This window comes from Mandrillus leucophaeus, unplaced genomic scaffold (genome assembly GCF_000951045.1).
Source record: "Mandrillus leucophaeus isolate KB7577 unplaced genomic scaffold, Mleu.le_1.0 Scaffold722, whole genome shotgun sequence".
Classification (NCBI taxonomy): domain Eukaryota; kingdom Metazoa; phylum Chordata; class Mammalia; order Primates; family Cercopithecidae; genus Mandrillus; species Mandrillus leucophaeus.
This window is the reverse complement of record NW_012107831.1, coordinates 350145-372386: the sequence shown is the minus strand read 5'-3', so window position 1 is coordinate 372386 and position 22242 is coordinate 350145. Positions and strand designations below refer to the sequence as shown.

Genomic DNA, 22242 nt, shown 5'->3' with positions numbered 1-22242 from the left:
CCTCCTGTCGACCCTGTCTCAGCCAGTCAACTGATAGACACAGAATTAAAAGAAAAGTCTGTGCTCCCAGGGAAAAAAGAAATAATTTGCTTTGATTCTGAAGCCATAAGATGGAAATCCAGGGATATTTTACCAAGGAAATACTGTAATACCCAGTGGACAGGTTTCATATGAATATACTTCAAGTACATCGGTGTTTAAATAAACTGCTGACTGGTATGAAAATCTAAGAATTTACAGAAATCTGAAATACGTTTCCTTATACTGAATCAAATGGACTTGTGCTCATTTACAACACAACCAATCTGTAGCTAGGAAATGCCTTTACTAAAATATGCAAATCTTATCCAAGATTATTCAAATGTATTTATAACATTCAACGGCATATAATTATAAAAGATCACAAGACAATCCTATTAATATCCCCCATCTCCTCAACAATTTTATAATTTAAACATTTTCAAGACCGAAACCTATCAAGTTTTTTTAAAGACAAACTTTTACAAATAAAAAGTAGTACCTGATCCATCTGTGCCTGAACCAGATCTGACGGACCCATCTGTGAAGGAAACAGATTCAGAACCAGAGTCACTGGCCTCACTTCGAGTGTCATAATCATTTCCCTCCTCTTTCTGGTCTCTCTCATCCTGTTCATATTCTTCTTCTTCCTCCTCCTCCTCCTCTTCTTCCTCTTCCTCCTCCTCTTCCTCCTCCTCCTCTCCATCTTCATCTACCTCTTCATCTTCTTCTGCATCTTCTTCTACCTCTTCATCTTCCTCCACATCTTCTTCCACTCCTTCCTCCTCATTCTCAGTGTTGTTGCCTTGCTCATCAGAAGAACCACTGCTGCCAGTCTCATGGTCAGAGCCATATTCTTCAGAGTTCACTTCTTCCTTAGAAGACTGGCTGGATCTGCTTGCACGTCTATCCACTTCAAGCCCAATTCTCTGATGTTTAAAGAAAAAGGGAATCAGCAGTCATATAAAAGACAAGGTCAGGGTGAATAAACAGTTCTAAAGCCTCAAAAAGAATGGCTTTCTGTTTTATATCTGCAATAATATTTACTACCTCAGAACCGTCTGGCGTAGGAGATTTGGCCCTCCTTTCAGGATCCCTTTTCCGGACACAGGTTTTTTCAGGTTGATTCTTGTAAGGTTCTCTGGAGGCACTACTTGATAGACGAATTTTCCGATCAGCATCTAGACGCTTGTTTCTTTCAGATCTTTGATATTCCTCATTTTTATACTCTGTGACAGACTTTCCTTTTGTACTAACTATTCTTTTGTTATTGCTAACAGATGAGCTCAGTGGCTTAGAAACCAGTTGTCTTGAATGGACAGAAGGCTTTTGTCGTTTGGTATCAGTAGATTCCATTCGATCACTTTTTCTTTTTGATCCTTTAAAATACAAAAAAAAAAAAAAAAAAAAAAAAAAAAACAGTAGTAGTAGTATTTGTAGTATTCCATTTATTTCACCAAAGATTGACAATAATATACATCAGGAAGGGGGGAAAAGGCCTCATTTCTTTAAAAGTCTTCTGAAAGATTTCTGCTCCAGAGTTAATCTAAAAGAAAACACAGCTTTCAACTACAGGAATAAATCCATATATTTGAAAAGTTTCATATATTAGAAAAAAAAAACAGATTATCCCCATTCATATGGATATCAGTTTGTTATGTACATTTAGTGTTAACTGCCTCAAGGAACAAGTACAAAAAAGCACTTAAGTCATTTTCTTAAGAAACTGAATCTCCTCTATTTATACTGCTATTTCAAAAATAATAGAACTCTTACATACCCTTTTTCTCGTTTTTATCTTGTTCACTCTCTGGATTATACAGTTCATCATCTTGTTCTGGTACTTCAGTCAAAATATCATCTAGAACATTAAGTTCTCCATCTGCAAATAAAAAATTAATAGGGAAAAATCACTATCATTAAGCACGTACTTTTGAGTACTTACTAAGCGTGAGGTCACAAGGGCCCAGGGAGCTTTTACTTCACTTTTACATAAAAAAGCATTACTTTTATTTCAGAATCAAGACACAAGATTAATTTCTATAAAACAATAGAGGGTAATGAATTGGCCAGTCATGGTGGCTCATGCCTGTAATCCCAGCACTTTGGGAGGCTGAGGCAGGCCAATCACTTGAGGCCAGGAGCTCGAGACCAGCCTGGCCAACATGGTAAAACTCTGCTCTGCTAAAAATATAAAAATTAGCAGGGCGTGGTAGTACATGCCTTTAACCCCAGCTACTTGGAAGGCTGAGGCACAAGAATCACTTGAACCTGGGAGGCAGAGGCTGCAGTAAGCCAAGATCGCGCCACTGCACTCCAGCCTGGACGGTAAGAGTGAGTGTTTCAAAATATATATACATACATACACAAACACACACACACACACACACAGAGAGAGAGAGAGAAGTCTGGGCTATCTGGTCTTCAAAGCCAGGAGTATACATCTCAGAAGGCATGAAGAGATATATCGGAGCATAAAAAGAAAATATAAGAATGTCTCTATTTTTACCTCATTCTTAAATTTCTAAAATTTCTGATGGCTTTAAAATGTGTACAATAAATTAGTACAGAAATACATATGTACAACCTATAAATACACATTTACCAAAAATGTGCACTCCACAATTACAAAGGGAAAACAACTTTGCAGTGGAGAAATGTCGCACAGGCCAAATTAACCAGATAATTAAAGTTAACATCACCAGTAATGAGACAAATCAACATCATGGACCTCCTGTTACAATGCTCTGAGAACAGAACTATGCTTTTGTAATGTTCTATGCAAAATGGAAAAGCTGAACCTACATGAGGAAAAATCAGACAAACCCAAATTAAAGCGTATCCAAATATGTCACTGTCATGAAACAAGAGTAAGAACTATTACATATCAAAGCAGACTAGAGAAGCATGAAAACTGAACACAGCCCACAATATTGGATAACTGGAAAAACTGGTGAAATCTGAATAGTTTATATCAACGTAAATGTATCCCATTTAACGTGTTTATCAACGTTATTTGGTGAACTCGAACATCTGCACGTCATTTCTTCATCTACTAAGTAATGAACGATTAAACATGTCTTATTCTATATGATTTGTATATATATTTTTAAAATAATAAAATTTTAAAGTGACAAAATATTTTTAAGAAGTAGTAATCATTGGTTAATATTTGTTGTCTTGAAAAAGGTTGTAAATATCAACGTTATTTTTCTAATTTTGACTGTACTACGGTTAAGTCAAAGAAAGTCCTTATAAGACATATTTAAGCATTCAGGGACAAAGCTGTATTATGTCTAAAACTTACAAATGGTTCAGGAAAAAATGTGCACACACGCATGTACACACACACACACAGACACACAGAAAGAGATAAACGTGACAAAATGCTAACATTCGCAGAATGTGGCTGGAGACTAAAAGAAAATTCTTCACACTGCACTTGTAGCTATTATGTTTATGTGAAATTACGTCAAAAAGGAAGTTAAACGAAAAAATTATCAATGCGCTATATAATAAAAAAAGTTTAGAGCCTGCTGGTGTGGACTGTAAAGGCATAAAACTTATTCAGACAAGGGAACTATGACTATATTGACATATTCAATGATCATGAAAGCATAAAACTCAGTTTTGTCCCCACTTCCACCTCGTCCAACAAGACAAACCTTAGAAATACACACAAATACCATTTTAAATTTTAAAATAATGTACTAATGCTAATAGTAAATGTTTAAACATTATTCCAATACCAAAAAAATTTTTCCAAATTTAAGTTGTGCCAAAGAGGAAGTATAAAGCAATGAAAACTGATGAGACAGAACAATTATATTTGTGGCTTCAGGGAAAAAACAAAGCCCACTTGAATTACAGCAAGGTCTATTAATTAACCTGGGGGCTATTAACAGGTTAAAGGGGATTCAAATTTTCCCCAAAGTGGGAAAGAAATCAGTGACTGAAGAGAAAAGTTAATACAAATGATAAGAAGGTTACACGGGAAACGGAAAAGATAACATTTTCCTTTATATTTGAAGACAGACACAGTCTAAAGGTATCTGTAAACTACTATGTCTGGAATAGCAAAATTGATTATTTTGGGTGGTACCAATGCTGATATGTACTTTCTATCATTTTTCTAAAATGAAAACAGGTTACATGGGTTTTCATTTTTGTTTACTTTTTAAAAATCTTATTTAAAATCCAGACATGTCAAACAAAAAAGCTTCTCTCATCATCTAGATTCATGTTTTTGCTAAGACAAAATTCCTTCAAGATCTGAACGGTGGCCAACACCATTTTTGGACTCTACATCGTAAATAAAAAAAAATAGTTTGACAGAAGTAAATCCACGTTTTACAGATGTTTAATAAGTATACTGGATCGAAGTTCACTAATCAATAAAAAAGTAGATCCAACAGGTCTTCACAGAATCAAATACATTTGCAGAAAACAAAAAGAAAAAATTTAAGACTATCAAATGAAATAAGCAAATATAATGCTATACAAATCTTTTCATAAAATCACTAGATCTTATTTGGAAATATCACCCCTGAACCCTGAACATTTATATATTATACACTTTAAACATGCTAAATTTAATACAGAATGAATTTTGCAGAATGTTAATTTAAATTAATTTAAGTTTCAAAGACACTTAAAGCCTGGTTTTCCTATAAAAGGGGGTATTACTGTTTTAAAAAGTTTTAATGAATTCAAATTCAGACATTGGTTGCAGTTTTAGAAAGCACCTATAACCTTTTTCAAGACAACAAATATTAACCAATCCTTACTACTTTTTAAAAATACTTTGTCACTTTAAAATCTTATCGTTTTTAAAATATACATACAAATCATATAAAATAAGGCATGTTTAATCATTCATTACTTAGCAGATAAAGAAACAGAAGCACAAATGTTCTAGTTCACCAAATACACTTGTCTAATAACAAACAGATTAGTATGAAATTCTGGCTTTACAAATCTACAGTTAAATTAGATGGGGAACAATAAAAGCACCTTTAACCAATGTATAAAGAACACAAATGCAAAATATTAAAAGGACATATATACTAGAACATAAATTTCAAATTAGTGCACCAGAAAGCTCTATATCTTTAACATTACAACATTTAAAATCTACTGAAATATTCAAAATCAACTATAACATCCTCACTTAAATGATGTACACACTTTTATCCATATTACAGTCCATAACATCAATAAACTGTGTGGTTTTACCACAAACTGGCAAACTAAAACCTACAGGATAAATGTGGCCCACTGCCTGTTTAGAATGGTCTGCAAGAATGGTTTTTACATTTTTAAGGTGCTTATTAACAAGGAAAAAAAAAAAAAAAAGCAAAGAATATGTCAGAAAACACTTACAGCCCACAAAGCCTATCTGGCCCTTTACAAAGAGTTTTGCCAACCCCTGACAAAATACAAATGACCAAATTTTAAGTTACTTTTCTCCATCATTGAAACTCCTTATATATATACTGGAATATGATATACAAGGGAAAAAGTCTTGGAGGTTAAGAAAATACAGGTTATAGCTTACATTTAGGTATCAGGAAATTCTAGTCTTTCTGAGTTCAAGATTCTTCACCTCTGTTAAGAGGCACTTAAAAAAGATCAGTTTTGGGAACAGGAAAAGGAGGACATTTGAATCTTCTATGAGTTTTCAACCTTTAAGACTCCCCTTCCTTATCACTATCGGACTTTAAGAGGTTGCCTGCCCCAATCCTCTTGCTAATGGGCTACATGATATATATAAAACCTGGTCCAGAACACAAAACAAAATCCCTTCTTCAACAAAACAGGTATGGTATATACATACATGTTCCAATTATCTACTGCTGTGTAAGATGATCACCCTAAAACTTGACTTAAAACAGTAACATTTTTCATTATGGCTCATGGTTCTGGGGCTCGACCTGGGTCTCCCACGTGGCTGCTGTTAAATGGGACTAGGGCTGGGGCTGAAATCATCTGAAGCCTTGTTCATTGACAAGTCTGGCTGATGTCTAGGCTGGGAAGATTCAAAGCTGGAGCCTCTCCAATTCTCTCTGTGTGATTACTCATTACTATGGCAGCCACAAGTAGGCAGACATCTTACATGGTGGTTTAGGACATTCGTGTCCCAATAGAGAAAGGACCAGGGAGAAATCCAGCAACACTATCACAGTATTTATTCATCCCAAAAGCTTACCTAGGTTCAAAGGGAGGGGACACATACACTAATCACTGTTGACAGAAGTGTCATATGTAATACATGACAGATGTTTCCAAAATGACGATAGTTTTAAGGATAAATATTTTAATTATATACGTGAAGTGCATTTTTAGTAACAAAAAAATTCATTTAAATAGGTCAGTGTTAACGCTTACAGTCTCTGGCCATAACCTTCACTGACTTGAAAAAGTACACTTTCCATACATTTTAATTATTTTTTTTAATGTAGAATGAATTATAAAAGCAGAAACATTTTAATACTCTCACAAGTTACTGCTATTAAAGACTATAATCATCACTGGCATATCCATTTTTAAGAAGAATTATCTCTTTAAGATATAAAGTAATATCCACTAGTTCTAGGTTGACTTTCTTTAACCTACCTGAACAAATGTTTTTAACCATTTCCTTTGTCCTGAAATTTATTATTGATATTCTATATAAATAGAAATATGTATGCTTTCAATTACTTCACAATAGTTTGACAGTAGCCTCCCAACCCAAGAATAATAACAGTGAACAAAGATTAGAAATGCCAGGTTACGAAAAGGTCTATAAACATACAATTCATGCACTACAAAAATCCTAATTTCTATGACACAAAGCACTTCACATTGAAAGTTTTTTTTAGGTCTATATAGAGAACTATGCAGATATTAAAAATAACTTTTTTTTTTTTTTGTAGACGGAGTCTCGCTCTGTTACCCAGGCTAGAGTGCAATGGCACAATCTGGGATCACTGCAACCTCCACCTCCCAGGTTCAAGTGATTCTCCTGCCTCAGCCTCCCGAGTAGCTAGGATTACAGGCGCCCACCACACCATGCCTAGCTAATTTTTGTTATTTTTAGTAGAGACAGGGTTTTGCCATGTTGTCCAAGCTGGTCTCGAACTCCTGACCTCAGGTGATCCACTTGCCTTGGCCTCCCAAAGTGTTGGGATTATAGGCATGAGCCACCGTGCCTGGCCTTTAAAAAAAATCACTTTAATTCTCTTAAAAAAAAAAAAAATTTTTTTTTTTGAGACAGACTTGCTCTGTTGCCTAGGCTGGAGTGCAGTGATATGATCTCAACTCACTGCAACCTCCACTTCCCAGGTTCAATCAATTCTCCCTGCCTCAGCCTCCCAAGTAGCTGGGATTACAGGAACCACCACCAGGCCCAGCCAAATTTCTGTATTTTTAGTAGAGAAGGGTTTTTGCCATGTTGGCCAGGCTACTCTCGAACTCCCGACCTCAGGTTAAAATCTATAAAATTTTGTTCCAAAATTAAGATGTCACAAAAAGATGGATTTTTTTTTATAATGTGCCAGTGCAACAAATAAGCTTAATAAAACAATCCTACATTAAACAGTATTTACATTTAGAGTTAAAATTCAAATCCATCCAAAAGTTTTATACTAGCAGTCTATAGAATAAACTCAGCTCTTGAATGCTGTTTTAAAAAAATTCTAAGGATTTAATATGAAAACCTGCTTAAAAAAATACTACTTGATTATTAGGGGCCCAGATTCTCACCTGAAAACAACCAGCTGGAGTAGTCTAGTCTTCTGTTAAGACACAGAGAAGGTAACATATGTCAAAGATTTGCATTAGACAATCTGGGTTTGTATCTGGTGAATCAGTGTATTTACTATCACTACCTGAACAAAGAGCATGCTGGCTTTTTAAAAAAAGACAAAACAAAAAACCCATGATACTATTACCTAATGTATTAATTAAGCAAGTACTTTATCTGCCAGATTCTGGCATGCACACGTATCTGCAAACCCTGCATAACACTGATCTTAAACTTCAAAAAAAACTCAAGGCTCAGTTTAATATACTAAGGCACAGGAACATCAAACTAGTTTTAGTATACAGTATATAATACTTGGGAAAGAGGAGGAAAGCTAAAGGGGACAATCCTACTCAACTGCAGATTAACTTCCCTGACAGTTGCAAGCACTGTGTTGTCAGATCTTCCACATTTTCAAGAGGACTCTGAAACCCAGATTTTTATTTGGAATTGCATGACTTTTAAGTGCTGCCTCAATTAAAAACGAAACAGTTGGCTGCTAGATTCCATAGTTGGCTGCTAGATTCCTCTGTGAAAGTATAATCATGTGTGAATGTTTTGTATTAATATTATAATCAGAAACTATTAGCAAAATGAGTTTTGAGGTAAAGGTATAGATTCCCAGGATACAGGAAGTAAACAAGGACATAAAAAGAGTAACAGGTCGGGCATGGTGGTTCACACTTGTAATTCCAGCATTTTGGGAGGCCAAGGCAGGTGTACAGCTTCAGCTCAGGAGCATGAAATCAGCTTGGGCAACATGACGAAACTCCATCTCTACAAAAAACACAAAAATTACTGGTGCGCCTGGTGCGCACCGCACCTGTACTATCAGCTACTCAGGAAGCTGAAGTGGGAGAATCACCAGAGTCTGGGAGGTCGCGGATGCAGTGAGCCCTGATCGCACTACTATACTTCAGCCTGGGCAACAGAATAAGACCCTGTCCCCCTACAACTAAAAAAAAAATCATCATTATTTTTAAAGCCTGTTCAAAAACTGACAAGATGTTAGAAATAACAAAGCTAGCTGTTTGTTGCTTGGCTGGGGGATTTTTGTTTTAGGTAAACACGGAAACTTAAAATTTACCATAATCTTTACATTCTTGTCCAGGAAGGTCACAAACCTTAACTCCAGGGATACCAGGGTAGAAAATTAACCTTTATCTGGGACAGTCATTTTTTACTGCAGAAGCTTCTGGGTCAGAAGACTGCACTATTTATTAAGATGTGAGGTTCCAGCATCAGACTAAGATTTAGTATTTAAAGAAAGTTAAATATTAAATATATTACACATTTTTTTTTCTAACACAAGGTACCAAAATAAATTATATTTTAACTCATTTAATATAATTTTAGTGGGATTTGGCAATGAAGTAAGATTATTAGAACCTCCCCCTTCTATATCTTGTAATGTACATTGTACGTTTAGACTAGTTTCTCAGTTTTTGTCATTCAAAATTCTCAATTCTCCAAATGAAGTTTAAAAACTTGGATTTCCCATCCAAAATTGCTGTCTTCTAAAAAATATACAATTTAAGTGCAAAGAAAGCATTTAAAATTTTCTACCTTACTTCTCCTATAGATAAAATGAATATATTGGAATATCAATTACATACTCTATGCTTTACACAGCCCAAACTAAAGTGAACCAGGAAAGGTAATTTTATCCTAAGAAATTACTATAGTGAGAGCCATAGTATATACATAGTCATCATGTGCCACAACATTTTGATCAATGATGAAATGCATATACAAACGACAGTGGTTCCCTTAAGATTATAATGCCTCATCTTTACCATTTTGATGTTCAGATACACAAATACTTCCCATTGTGTTACTACCACCTATAGTAGCATGCTGTACAGATTTGTTGCCTAGGGACAATAGGCTATACCATACAGCCTAGATATACCACCGAAGTTTGTGTAAACACACTATGATAACACAACGAAACCACCTAACAATGCCCACCTTCACTGATGACACATAACTATGTGTGTGCACAAGACTCTGTGTGTGTGTATACATATTTGTATACGCCTGCATGTAACCGTGTGTGTAACAGCTGGGCATGGTGGCTCACGCCTGTAATTCCAGCACTTTGGAAGGCTAAGGCGGGCAGATTGCTTAAGCCTAGGAGTTCAAGATAATCCTGGGCAACATAGGAAGACCTCGTCTCCACTAAAAATAAAAAATTAGCTGGGCATGCTGGTACACACCTATAGTCCCAGCTACTAGAGAGGCTGAGATGGGAGGGTCACTTGAGCCCTGGGAGGTTGAGGCTGCAGTGAGCCATGACTGCCCCCACTGCACTCTGGCCGAGGCGATAGAGGCTGTCTGAAAACAACAACTGTGTGTATATATACAGTAGTCCCTCACTTATCCAAGGTTTTGCTTTTGAGGGGTTTGTTACCCCCAGTCAACTGAGTCAATCACTGTCCAAAAATACAAAAATGGAAAATTCCAGAAATAAATAATTTATAAGTTTTAAACTGTGTGCTAAGTAGTGTGATGAAGTTATGCACCGTCCCACTCTGTACTGCCTGGGAAGTGAATCACCTCTTTGGTCAACAAATATTTGCATTACATATGTTACCTGCCGTTAGTCATTTAGCTAACTGTCTCGGGTAGATCAACTGTCCACATATGGCAGTGCCAGTGTTCAAAGTAACCCTTATTTTACTTAATAATAGGCCCAAAGCACAAGAGTAGTGATGGTGACATACTGTAATGACTGTTCTACTTTATTATTGTTGTGGTTGATCTCTTACAGTCCCTAACTTATAAACTTCATCATAAACATGTACATATAGAAAAAAACACAGTATATACCGGATTTAGTAATATCCATTGTTTCAGGTATCCACTGTGGGTCTTAGAACATACTTATCAGGAATAAGGCTGGTAGAGGTTGGGGGTGGGGGGAAAAGTGTTGTATAACTTAAACTGAGAAACTCTTAGCTTTGGTTATCACACTGCACATGTCATATAACCAATCAGTTAACGAAGTCCAACCTGGTAAATATTCAAGGTACTGAAACACAATTACTGTATACAAGGAACCCAGTGAACAAGACAGATGTACTCTGAGCCCTCAGGGAGCTTCCAGTTGGGTAATGTAGAAAACATGTTATTTTTAATGCAGTAACTCATTACACATTACTCATACACGTTTTGTATAGATTATTTTTTAACTGTTCTTTGTAGGAAACTTTGTAAAAGCTTAATAAAATTTACACAAGGTGTCTGCAATAACAGAAAAGATGTGTATTTCCTCCTTATATAGAAAAATAGCATTTAATATTAGTTAACACCAACATTGTAACACTTTTCAAATCCAGTTTATTGGGCAAATTATCACCACAGGAATGACAGGGAGCTAGCAATCTGCCCAGTTATATGGGTTTCAGCTTCTAGGTATGAGTATTATAGAAGCATAATTATAGATAATAGAAATTAATGTCTTTATTACCCAGATAGGTGCAAACCCCTTAATTCAAGAACTCTACGAACAGGAGTCTTTTCACTGTTCTGTGATTAATATAATTGCCAATTTCTGCAACTTAGACTCATTCGTTATCAAGATCTTAAACCATTTATGGAATCATTTGAGAAGGAACTTAACGTTTGTGACATGACTGAGATTTTTAGAGGGTTTATACTTATAATTTCCTGTTTCATGTTAGGCAATAAAGCACTTAGAGTACCATTTTTCCTTAAGAGAGGAAGAGCCAAGTATTGATTCTAACTATAAAGCTAGGCATGCAATGATGATCAAGTAAATGATACAACCTGTAGGTTACCTAAAACTCTCCCAAAAACAAATAAACAATTCCAGTAGGTAGGTGCTAGTTCTCCATGTAGCCCAGAAACAATCTTTGTTCTAAACTATAAAGATAAAGCACTTATATAAACTTTTTAAATAAAGTTATGAAAATTAAATTAAAAAAAAAAACTAAGCAAATGTGAGGCAAAGAACCTTCTCAAAAGTGGGGAAACGTATCCTATGTATAGACAACAGGTGACATCACTACTTCCCAATAACAGCTATACAGTTTATGTATTTGTATTGCATTATCACCACTAAATCATTTCTAAAGCAAAACTTTTAAAATCATCTACTTTTCTTCTTCAATGTGCATTACTGCGTCTACTCTATCAATGACTTGTAAATATTTTCACCTTAGACAACGAATTCTTGAGAAGTACTGAATTTCACTCATGTTTGTGTTTGGTTCATTTCGCCCACCACAACCACTACAGACTCCCATATCCACAGCTCATAAATTACAATCAGATGTTTGCTGAATACTGACTAATTAAGAGTATGTATTTTTAATAACTGAGTTAACTAAGTAAAAGCAGTTTCTTTTACTCACTAACACCATGTAATCCTATGTTCACATTCCTTCTCGATTTCTCAGAAAAAACAAAAAACAAAAAACAAAACACAAACCCAGGGAGATTTTTTAGCATTTAGTTTAAGGATGGAACATCAAATTGCTATAACCTAATCAAAGAACTACTTTAGGATAAGGGCAGTATCTTAAACATATTCCCACCCATTCCACTTTCCAAGCTTGTCCCTATCCTAGGGCAGTTCACTGAAGCATGAAGACTCTCCTGATGTAGAAACCAGAAAAATTAAGAAAAAAGGATCACAGGCCTAAGTAACTTGACTCTAGAGCCCACTTAACAAACCCCCACAAAAATCTCCCAAATCAGTTAGGCACACAGAAGAGATGTGTGAGACACAGAGCAGCGACCGTGTCGTATTATTAACTAAAATCTTTCCAAGACTATTATGTTAATCTTAGGGTTGAAAAAGATCTTAAAGCAGCATTTAATCTAAACCACTCTCCAGACAGATATTGATGTAGAACCTACATTAACATCTCTAGGGCTTGGGAACTTAGTATATCCTTCCATTATAGCAACATCAGTTCTCCCTACATTTCACTGAAATTTATCCCTCCAACTCTCTATAACTTGCATCCATCTGTTTCTGACTGTACCCTCTGGGACCTACACACGTTTTTCTAGCATAATAGACCCAGGATTTCTTTGTCAGCCTGTCACATAGTTATCTTTCCAAACTAAGTATTCATTTTTCCAAGTATTATGTTTTTCCAAAATGAGTATTCGAGGAACAAAACGGCTAGTTCCCTTTGCCTATTGAACAGGAACAGCCAGAAGTTATTTGCAGATATTTCTCAAGATTAATAATCTGCCAGTGCCACTTCTTAAACATACTCATTTACCACACTACCAGTGTTGATCGCGGCATTGGGGGTTCTCAAATTTTAGTCTAACAGAAATGGTTGTCCTGAAAATACGCATTACATCCGCATGATCCTACCAGGAAATAAACCTAGGAGCTTGCAACTCAGAAAGGCCCCCTCTCAGCCCAAGACAGCTAAACGGAAAATCAAGCCTGAAATCCGGATCAAAGAAAAACCCTACCGAGATGAAGTGTTAGGCCATATGGAGACCGAGGACGAAAGGGCAGGCCTGGTCTCCGCCAATGAGTCCAAGTGTCTCGGTGGGGGCGACCGGCTCCTCACGAGGCAAGCTAACCTCCCCAACCCCCACTCCCGCCCCGCAACGACGACCACTGCTCCATCACTCCACTCCCGAGCCCCAGCCTCGCCTCCGCCCGTCACCTTTCTCCGCACTAACCTTTCTCCTCCCGAATGTCGGCCGCCATTGCTCCCCTTCGGTTTCCGCCGCTGCCGCCGCCGCCGCCGCTTAGACGCGACTCGCGCGGGTGCCGCAGCCGCGGCAGAAGCACGGGCCCGTCCGTCAGTCCGTCCGCCCAGCTGCGCGCGTCGCACTTGGCTTCTTTAACACTCAGCCTTCCCGACTCTTCCCTCTTTTTCCCTTTCTCCCTTCCTTTCACTCCAGCTTCCAGCCGCCTAGGCCCAGCCTTCTCGTTAGGGCTCAGACTCGAGCGAGGGTATGGGGGAGGGAAGGGAAACAGATGGCGACGGCGGGCGGCGCTAAAATGGAGCCTGCTTCCTGCGCGAAACAATCCCGCTCCCGAAATGCCGTGCGCTGTTTACGCTTCGTTCCTCTCTGGGAACGTCACAGTACGGAGAGGGGCGGGGAGGCGGGACGTACAAAAGAACGTGACGTGACGTCAGCGCGTCACCCCGCTGCCCTCAGCCCGCTGGTACCTGGAAGGAGTCTTACGCGGAGATTAGGTTGCCCAGGCTGTTCATGGAGTTCCGGCTGTGCTGGCTATACCCGGATGGCGTAATTTTCCAACCTGAAACTCTTAGTGGGTTGCCTGCCAGGCCTTTTTAGCTAGAGTCTCTCTAAAGGACTCCTGATTCAGTTCGGGAAATCGGAGTCTTATTTAGGACAAGTCTGGGTGAATCCTTTATGTTTACCAGATGTGCTTTCTTAGTTGGGGTTCCACTCTTACCCAAAGGCAATGCAACATGCAACCAGCTCCTTTGTAGTCACAAAAGCCTACTAGTTTTTGTTTTGAGACGGATTCTCGCTGTGTCGCTAGGCTGGAGTGTAGCGGCGCCATCTCCGCTCACTGCAACCTCTGCCTCCCGGGTTCAAGCGATTCTCCTGGCTCTGACTCCCAAGTACCTGGGATTACAGGCGCCCGCCACCATGCCCAACTAATTTTTTTTATTTATAGTAGAGACGGAGTTTCACCATGTTGGCCAGGATGGTCTCGATCGCTTGACTTCAGGATCCACCCACCTCAGCTTCCCAAAGTGCTGGGCTCACAGGCGTGAGCCACCACGCCCGTCCTAGGTTTGTTTTTAATTGGGGAAAGAATTGTATCGTAATATGTCTTTGTAATTAACAACTAATTTAAACATGTATCAAGGCCCTGGGGCACAAAATTGATTAAAGCAGACCATCCAGGAATCGAAACTACAGAAGAAATGACCAATAGATACATAACTACATAGTGTAAAATCTGCAAGAGAAACTTGCTTAAGATTCATTATCCAATGGAAAGAAAATCCAATTTTGCTTCCCTGAACTATAACTGAATTATAAGGGTAAGAAAAATCTGCAAAAAGGTAACTAAGTAACTTTGTGATATGAAGACAAACTGGCAAACTAATTTCATATTCAGAGAAAGACAAGTAGTCTAGAAGTCTAGAATGTAGTACCTCTTTTTTTTTTTCTTGAGACTTGGTCTCACTGTCAGACAGGCTGGAGTGCAGTGGTGTGATCGTGGCTCACTGCAACCTTGGGCTCAAGTGATCCTCTCACCTTAGCCTCCCCGGTAGATGGAACTACAGTCATGCTCCACCACACCCGGCAAATTTTTTGCATTTTTTGTGGAGATGGTGTTAGCCATGTTGCCCAGGCTAGTCTCTAACTCCTGGGCTCCAGCAGTCTTCCCACCTCGGCCTCCCAAAGTGCTGGGATTACAGGTGTGGAGCCACCAGTACTGGTCCTGTTTCTAGGACCTTAATTGGACATTAATTTGAATATATGAACATGCACACACCACAAACACACACACGTTAAATAATATCTGATGATCCTGAGGAATTGCTATTTGTATTTTTAGTTGTAATAAGTTATTTTTTTTTAAAGAATTTCTTACAATTTCATGATTCATATGAAAATATTTGCAGGCCAGGTGCAATGGCTCACACCTGTAATCCCAGCACTTTGGGAGGCTGAGGTGGGCGGATCACCTGAGGTCAGGAATTTGAGACTAGCCTGACCAACATGGTGAAACCCCGTCTCTACTAAAAATACAAAAATTACTCGGGCGTGGTGGCGTGCGCCTGTAGTCCCAGCTACTCGGGAGGCTAAGGCAGAAGAATTGATTGAACAAGGGAGGTGGAAGTAGCAGTGAGCTGAGATTGTGCCACTTTCACCACAGCCAGGACAACAGAGCTAGACTGTGTCTCAATAATGATATTTGCAAATGAAATTATATGGTATCTGGGATTTATCAAAATAAACTGGTGGCAGGTGTAGGAAAGTGGGTGGGAGAATAGATTAAACAAGTCTACCCATGAGTTAATAATTGTTGAAGCTGGGAGATACACATGTGAAAGGAAAATCTTCCCCAAATCACTAAGCCAAAGGAAGAAGTCAAGCTGGTGATTGATGTCTCACACATCCCTAAAATGTATAAAATGAAGCTGTGCATGAACACGTTGGGCACATGTCATCAGGACAGCTTGAGGCTGTCGTGGGCTCTTGCTTAACCTTGGCAAAATAAACTTTCTAAATTGATTGAGACTTGCCTCAGATACCTTTTGATTTACACATACATTAGTAGATATTATAGTCTCTTCTCTTTTGGCAATTTGAGTTTTCTTTAATAATTTTTATAAGGAAGAGCAAAAGAAAACAGCCCAGTAATTTAGAAGATATCAAAATGCCATTTTCCGTGATTCTACATTTGTCCTATTAGAACTAAGGAGTAATTTTTAATGTAAATAGAATTCCATATGTGCATCTTTGTTATTAAAATAAGTTTATGGGGCCAGCTGCAGTGGCACGTGCCTGTAATTCCAGCCCTTTGAGAGGCCGAGGCAGGTGGATTGCTTGGGCTCAGGAGTTTTAAGACCAGCTTGGGCAACCTGGCGAAACCACGTCGTGCACACCTGTAGTCCTAACTTCTCTGGGGGCCGAAGTGGGAGGATTGCTTGAGCCGGTGAGGTTAAGGCTGCAGTGAGACATGACTACACTCCTGCACTCCAACCTGGGCAACAGAGTGAGACCTTGTCTCAAAAAATAAACTGAAGTAAGTTTATGTTAAACTAAGAGCACAGCTGTAAAAAAAAAAGTAGTTTTTAATTCAGTCATGTTAGTAAATAGGAAAAGTTGTTGAGGTTATAAAGAGTGAACTCTAGATATGTTGAACATTGGTCTGAAGGTATTGTATAGTGATTAAGAGAGTAAGCTTTGCAGTCATAGTGACCTGGGTACAAATTCCAGCTCTGTCTCTCAATAGCATGAGACCTTAGAGGAATTAATTTCTAATCTTTAGTGTCTTCATAAATGGGAATTTAGAAATAATTTCTGAAGGATTGTTATAATGTTTCAAATGATTTTTTTTAAAGGCAGTTAAGTGATCAATAAGCTGGAGCTATTGTTATTTTTATTGTGTCTGTAGTTCAGGAAAGGTGGATTTTTCTAACAATTATTGTTGGTGAACTTAAACAGAAAATGTAATATTGAGGGACTCAGATTTTTGGCCTAGCTATGGGTGGAAATAACTTTCTGGGTAAAGATGCTAAACTAAAAACGTACAGCCGAAAATCCTCTTCAGAGCTGAGGGATCATCACAATATTATTGTAAAAATATAACAATGAACATGGGAGTACAGATATCTCTTTTGAGATCCTGATTTCAATTGTTTTGGATATATACACAGAAATAGAATTGCTAGATCATGTGGTAGTTCTATTTTTGAGGAACTTCCATACTCTTTTTTTTTTTTTTTTTTTTTATAGTCACTGCATCGTTTTACATTCCTGCTATGGTGTATAAGTATTCCAATTTCTCCATATCCTTGCCAAAACTTGGTATCTTTTGAAACAACTTATACGTATGTTGAAAGATGAGTGGGTTAAAAAATATATGGTTTATACAATAGTATTCAATTGAGTACTATTCAGTCTTAAAAAAGAAGGAAATCGGCCAGGCACAGTGGCTCATGCCTGTAATCCCAGCACTTTGGGAGGCCAAGGCAAGGCAATCACTAGAGGCTAGGAGTTTGAGATTAGCCTGGCATATGTGGTGAAACCCTGTCTCTACTAAAAATACGAAAATTAGCCTGGCGTGGTAGCTCGCACCTGTAATCCCAGCTACTCAGGAGGCTGACAGGAGAATCGGTTGAGCCTCGGAGGCAGAGGCTGTAGTGAGCCGCGATCGCACCACTCACTACACTCCAGCCTAGGCCACGGAGGAGAGACTGTGTCTCAAATTTAAAAAAAAAAAATTGAAAAAAGGAAATCTTGCTGTATGTAACAACGTGAATGACCCTGGAGGATGTTATGCTAAGTGAAATAAATCAGTCGGAGAAGGACAAATACTGTACTGCATGATTCCACTTTTATGAAGTATCTAAAATATTCAGATTAATGGAAACAGTAAGATGGTGGTTGCCAGGGACTAGGGGGAAAGGGAAATGGGGAGTTGCTGTTCAACAAGTATAAAGTTTTAGTTCTGCAAGACGAATAAGTTATAGAGAGCTGGTATACAATATTGTGCCTACTGTTAATGTTACTGTATTCTGCACTTAACATTTTGTTGAGGGTAATTTCATGTTCAAGGTTCTTACTATAATAAAATGTTTTTAAAAAAACCTCAATAATTACCAAAAAAGTATTTCAATATGTAGTAAAAAGAAATATAATGCTTCTGAAGGCAGTTCCTTTTATACTGATAACGAATTGTGAATTGAGATGAGTGGAATTTAGCAATAAAAAGTGTCGAGAGCATTGGGCAATATTGATGTCAATTCTACCTAATTTCATCTATAGATTCAAAACAATCCCAATCAAAACCTCGGTGTGCTTTTTAACAGAAATTCACAATGTGAATTGAAATTTACAAGGAAATGTCATGGATACAGGATAGCCAAAACAATTTTGGAAAACAATAACAGTTTTGGAGGACTAGCATTACTTGATTTCAGGACTTATTATAAACTTATGGTATCAAAACTGTGTGGTATTTATGTAAAGTAAGACAAATACATCAACAGATCAGAATGCAGTGTCCAAAAGTAGAGTCACAAATATTATGGTCAATTGAATTTGACAAAGGCACCAACATAACTGAAATGTGTAGAAGGATAGTCTTTTTGACAAATAGTGTTGGGGCAATTAGACATACACATGGAAATAAAATGACCATGACCCCTACCTTACATAATACACAAAAATTAATTCAAAATGGATGATAGGTCTAAATATAAAAGTTGTTGTAAAACTTCTAGAAGAAAACATGGGAGAAAATTTTTACCACCTTGGAGTAGGATAAGATTTCTCATATAAAATAATCACGAGTCCTAACATTTTTAAAAATTAATACAATTGCAGCTCAAAAAAATTAAAATTTTACGGTCTTTAAAGGATGGTAAATGAATAAATAAGTGAATAAGGCACATCACAGACTAGGAGAAAATAGTTACAAAACATTTGCCCAACAAAAGACTCATAGGATATATAGAGAGGACTTGCTACTCAATAAAAAGACAAATATCCCTATTTGAAAAAAATACACAAAAGACTTCATCATAGAAGATGTGTTGAACAGGCAATTATCATATCATTGTCATCAGGAAATTAAGCCATAATGAAATATCACTTCAATCCCACTGGAATGGCTAAAATTAATAAGATTGGAAATAGCAAGTGTTGCCCAGGCATGGTAGCTCACACCTGTAATCCTAGCACTTTGGGAGCCTGAGGTGGGAAGATTGTTTGGGCTTGGAGTTTGAGACCAGCCTGGGCAACATAGTGAGACGTCTCTACAAAAAATTTTAAAAATTAGCAAGGCATGGTGGCACATGCCTGTAGTCCCAGCTATTTGGGAGGCTGAGGTGGGAAGAACTCCTGAGCCTAGGTGAGCCCTGATTACACCACTGCACTCCATCCTGGGTGACAGAGTAAGACCCTGTGTCAATAAATAAATACATAATAAAAAAAGAAAATAGCAAGTGTTGGCAAGGATCTGAAGCAATTAGAGCATTTATGCTTTGCTAGTAGGAATATAAAATGGTACAACCACTTTGTTAAACAGTGGTAATATTTATTATGAATCTAAACAAGTTCTTATCATAGAACCCAATATTTCCCCTCCTAACAAAAACAAATTGTGTCATATTTATCTATTGATCAAAATACTGCTCAGCAATAAAACAAACCACATGACGACATGGATGAATCTTACATGTATGTTGAGTGAAAGATGCTGGACACAATATGATTGAGACATTAGTCATTAAGAAATAAATCACATTTGTGGTTCCCAGGTATAAGATTGTTGGGGGGAAGTTTAATGGCAAAGGAGCATGAAAAACCTTCTAGGGAGATGGAAATGCTCTATATCTTGATTGTTTTGGTGGTTACATGGATGAATACAAAGACTCCTTGACCAAACTTTAGTCAGGCTCCTGTGATCCCTTTTGTCAACTGGACCTTGACCTTAGGCTTCCATGTCTATATTTGTCCGGTTTAGCTAGAATTCTGCTAAGTCACTTTAATAAGAGTCCCTTGCTCTTGATAGCTGATCACCTTCAATATCTGATCAAATTCATCATTCTCTACCTTCCCCCAGATGATATCTGATCACCCTAACCTGCCTTTAGAAAGAATACTATCAAATCAGTTTAGCAAGAATCTCCTCTTACCCCTTGCTATGATTTGAATGTTTGTCCCCTCCAAAATCATGTTGAAATTTAATTGCCATTGTAACAGTATTAAGAAGCGGGGGAGGGGGGAAGGATTGCATTGGGAGTTATACCTGATGTAAATGATGAGTTGATGGGTGCTAATGAGTTGATGGGTGCAGCACACCAACATGGCGCAAGTATACATGTGTAACAAACCTGCACATTATGCACATGTACCCTAGAACTTAAAGTATAATTAAAAAAAAAAAAAAAGAAGCGAGACCCTTGAGAGGTGATTAAGCAATAAAGGCTCCACCCTCATAAGTGGGATTGATATTAAGAAAAGGAGACTTCAATCCTCTGTCGGCCTTTTTGCCTTCCACCATGGAATGATGCTGCAAGAAGGCTCTTACCAGATGCCAGCGCCTTGATATTGAACTTCCCAGCTTTCTGCACTATGAGCCAATAAATTTCTATTCATTATAAATTACCCAGTCTCTTGGGCCAGGCGCAGTGGCTCATGCCTGCAATCCCAGCACTTTGGGAGGCCAAGGCAGGTGGATCACCTGAGATCAGGAGTTCGAGACCAGCCTTATCAACATGGAGAAACCCCATCTCTAATAAAAATACAAAATTATCCTGGCGTGGTGGTGCATGCCTGTAATCCCAGCTACTTGGGAGGCTGAGACAGGAGAATCGCTTGAACCCGGGAGGCAGAGATTTCAGTGAGCCGAGATTGCACCACTGCACTCCAGCCTGGGCATGCAGAGCAAGACTCTGTCTCAAAAAAAAGAAAATAAATAAATAAATAACCCAGTCTCAGGTATTCTTTTACGGCAGCACAAAATGGACAGAGACACCCCTAATGTTTTCTCTTAGTAATTTTCAATCCGCTGACCCCACCCTGTTCATTGGCTATAAGTCTCCCCTTGTTCATGCTGTATTCAGAATTGAGTCCAAATCCATACTGAAGTTTATTTTCCTATATATTGCAATAATTACTAAATAAAATTTGTTTTTTCTGCTCTAGCTACTATTCAACTGTGGTTTTCTTTAACAGTGTAATGCAGCAGAGTCGTTTTTGTTGTGCCAAGTTCCTGCCTGTACAATTTAGCATATGTTGTAGTTTTAAAATAACTAACATTTTACCAATACATTTACTTATAACTTCTTTTTCACATATATTATCTTATTTAACATTCTGAAAAAGCTTGTGATTTAATTACAATAACAGCAATTATATTTTTAATTGAAAAATAAATAAAAGGAATATTTAAATATCACTGGGTATTCTTACATTTGGAAATGTATTAATATTAATCTTCAGATTTAAGACCAGGTATCTAAGCCTTTTCTTCCACACCAGGATGTCAACGTTAAATTTTCATTTAGCTTTTACATGTACCACAGAATGCAGCCTTGAATCCTTTAATAGCAATTATATTGGTTTATTGAGTCTCATAACAGGAAATAGACTATGAAAATGTAAGTACTTCCAAAAAAGGATAGAATTTTACAAAGCCCTTTTTTGGAAAACTTAGTTAATTATCCCTGAGATATTTATAGAATTCTGGAATTCTGAAGTTGTTCTGCTTACTTTTGAGTAATATTGGTAGCTAACATTTTCTGAGTACTGACTGTGCCCAATCTGCTCCATGTGCTGCCTATATTTTACCTCACTTCATTCCTATAAGAGTCTTATAAGGGATTATTGTTACCTTTTTTTTTTTTCTTTTTTTTTTGAGACAGAGTCTCTCTTATGTGGCCCAGGCTGGAGTACAGTTGTGCTCTCTATCCATGACCTCAATTCCTTGTCAACCCTATCTATACATCTATTCTATTTGGGTTCTGGTAACTCTGCCCTCCACTTGCCCATCCAGGCCTAGGGTAGTGCTATGGAATGAACTCTATTGACCCCAAATTCATATGTTGAAGCCCTATTCCCCAATGTGACTACATTAGAAAATAAGACCTTAAGGAGGTTATTAAACTTAAATGAGTTCATAAGGGTGTGGTTCTGATCCAGTTGGGTTAATGTACTTATTAAAAGAGACAGAAAGCTTGCTTTCTGTTCTCATTCAGGCACCAAGGAAA

At 37.7% G+C, this 22242-nt stretch overlaps 1 protein-coding gene across 2 annotated transcripts in view; it reads right to left on the bottom strand.

Annotated features, from left to right (window-relative positions):
* The window catches only part of YTHDC1 (YTH domain containing 1), a 39809-nt gene extending 25938 nt beyond the window's left edge, over positions 1–13871 (bottom strand). For both annotated transcript variants that reach the window (XM_011965383.1, XM_011965384.1), the window contains exons 1-4: positions 13484–13871; positions 1799–1900; positions 1069–1397; positions 521–947 (exon numbers count right to left, since the gene is read on the bottom strand). In XM_011965383.1, coding sequence (XP_011820773.1) covers positions 521–947; positions 1069–1397; positions 1799–1900; positions 13484–13511 — 886 coding nt within the window. In that variant the 5' untranslated portion in view covers positions 13512–13871. The remainder of the gene's footprint in view (positions 1–520; positions 948–1068; positions 1398–1798; positions 1901–13483) is intronic.
* Positions 13872–22242: the final 8371 nt, after the last annotated feature.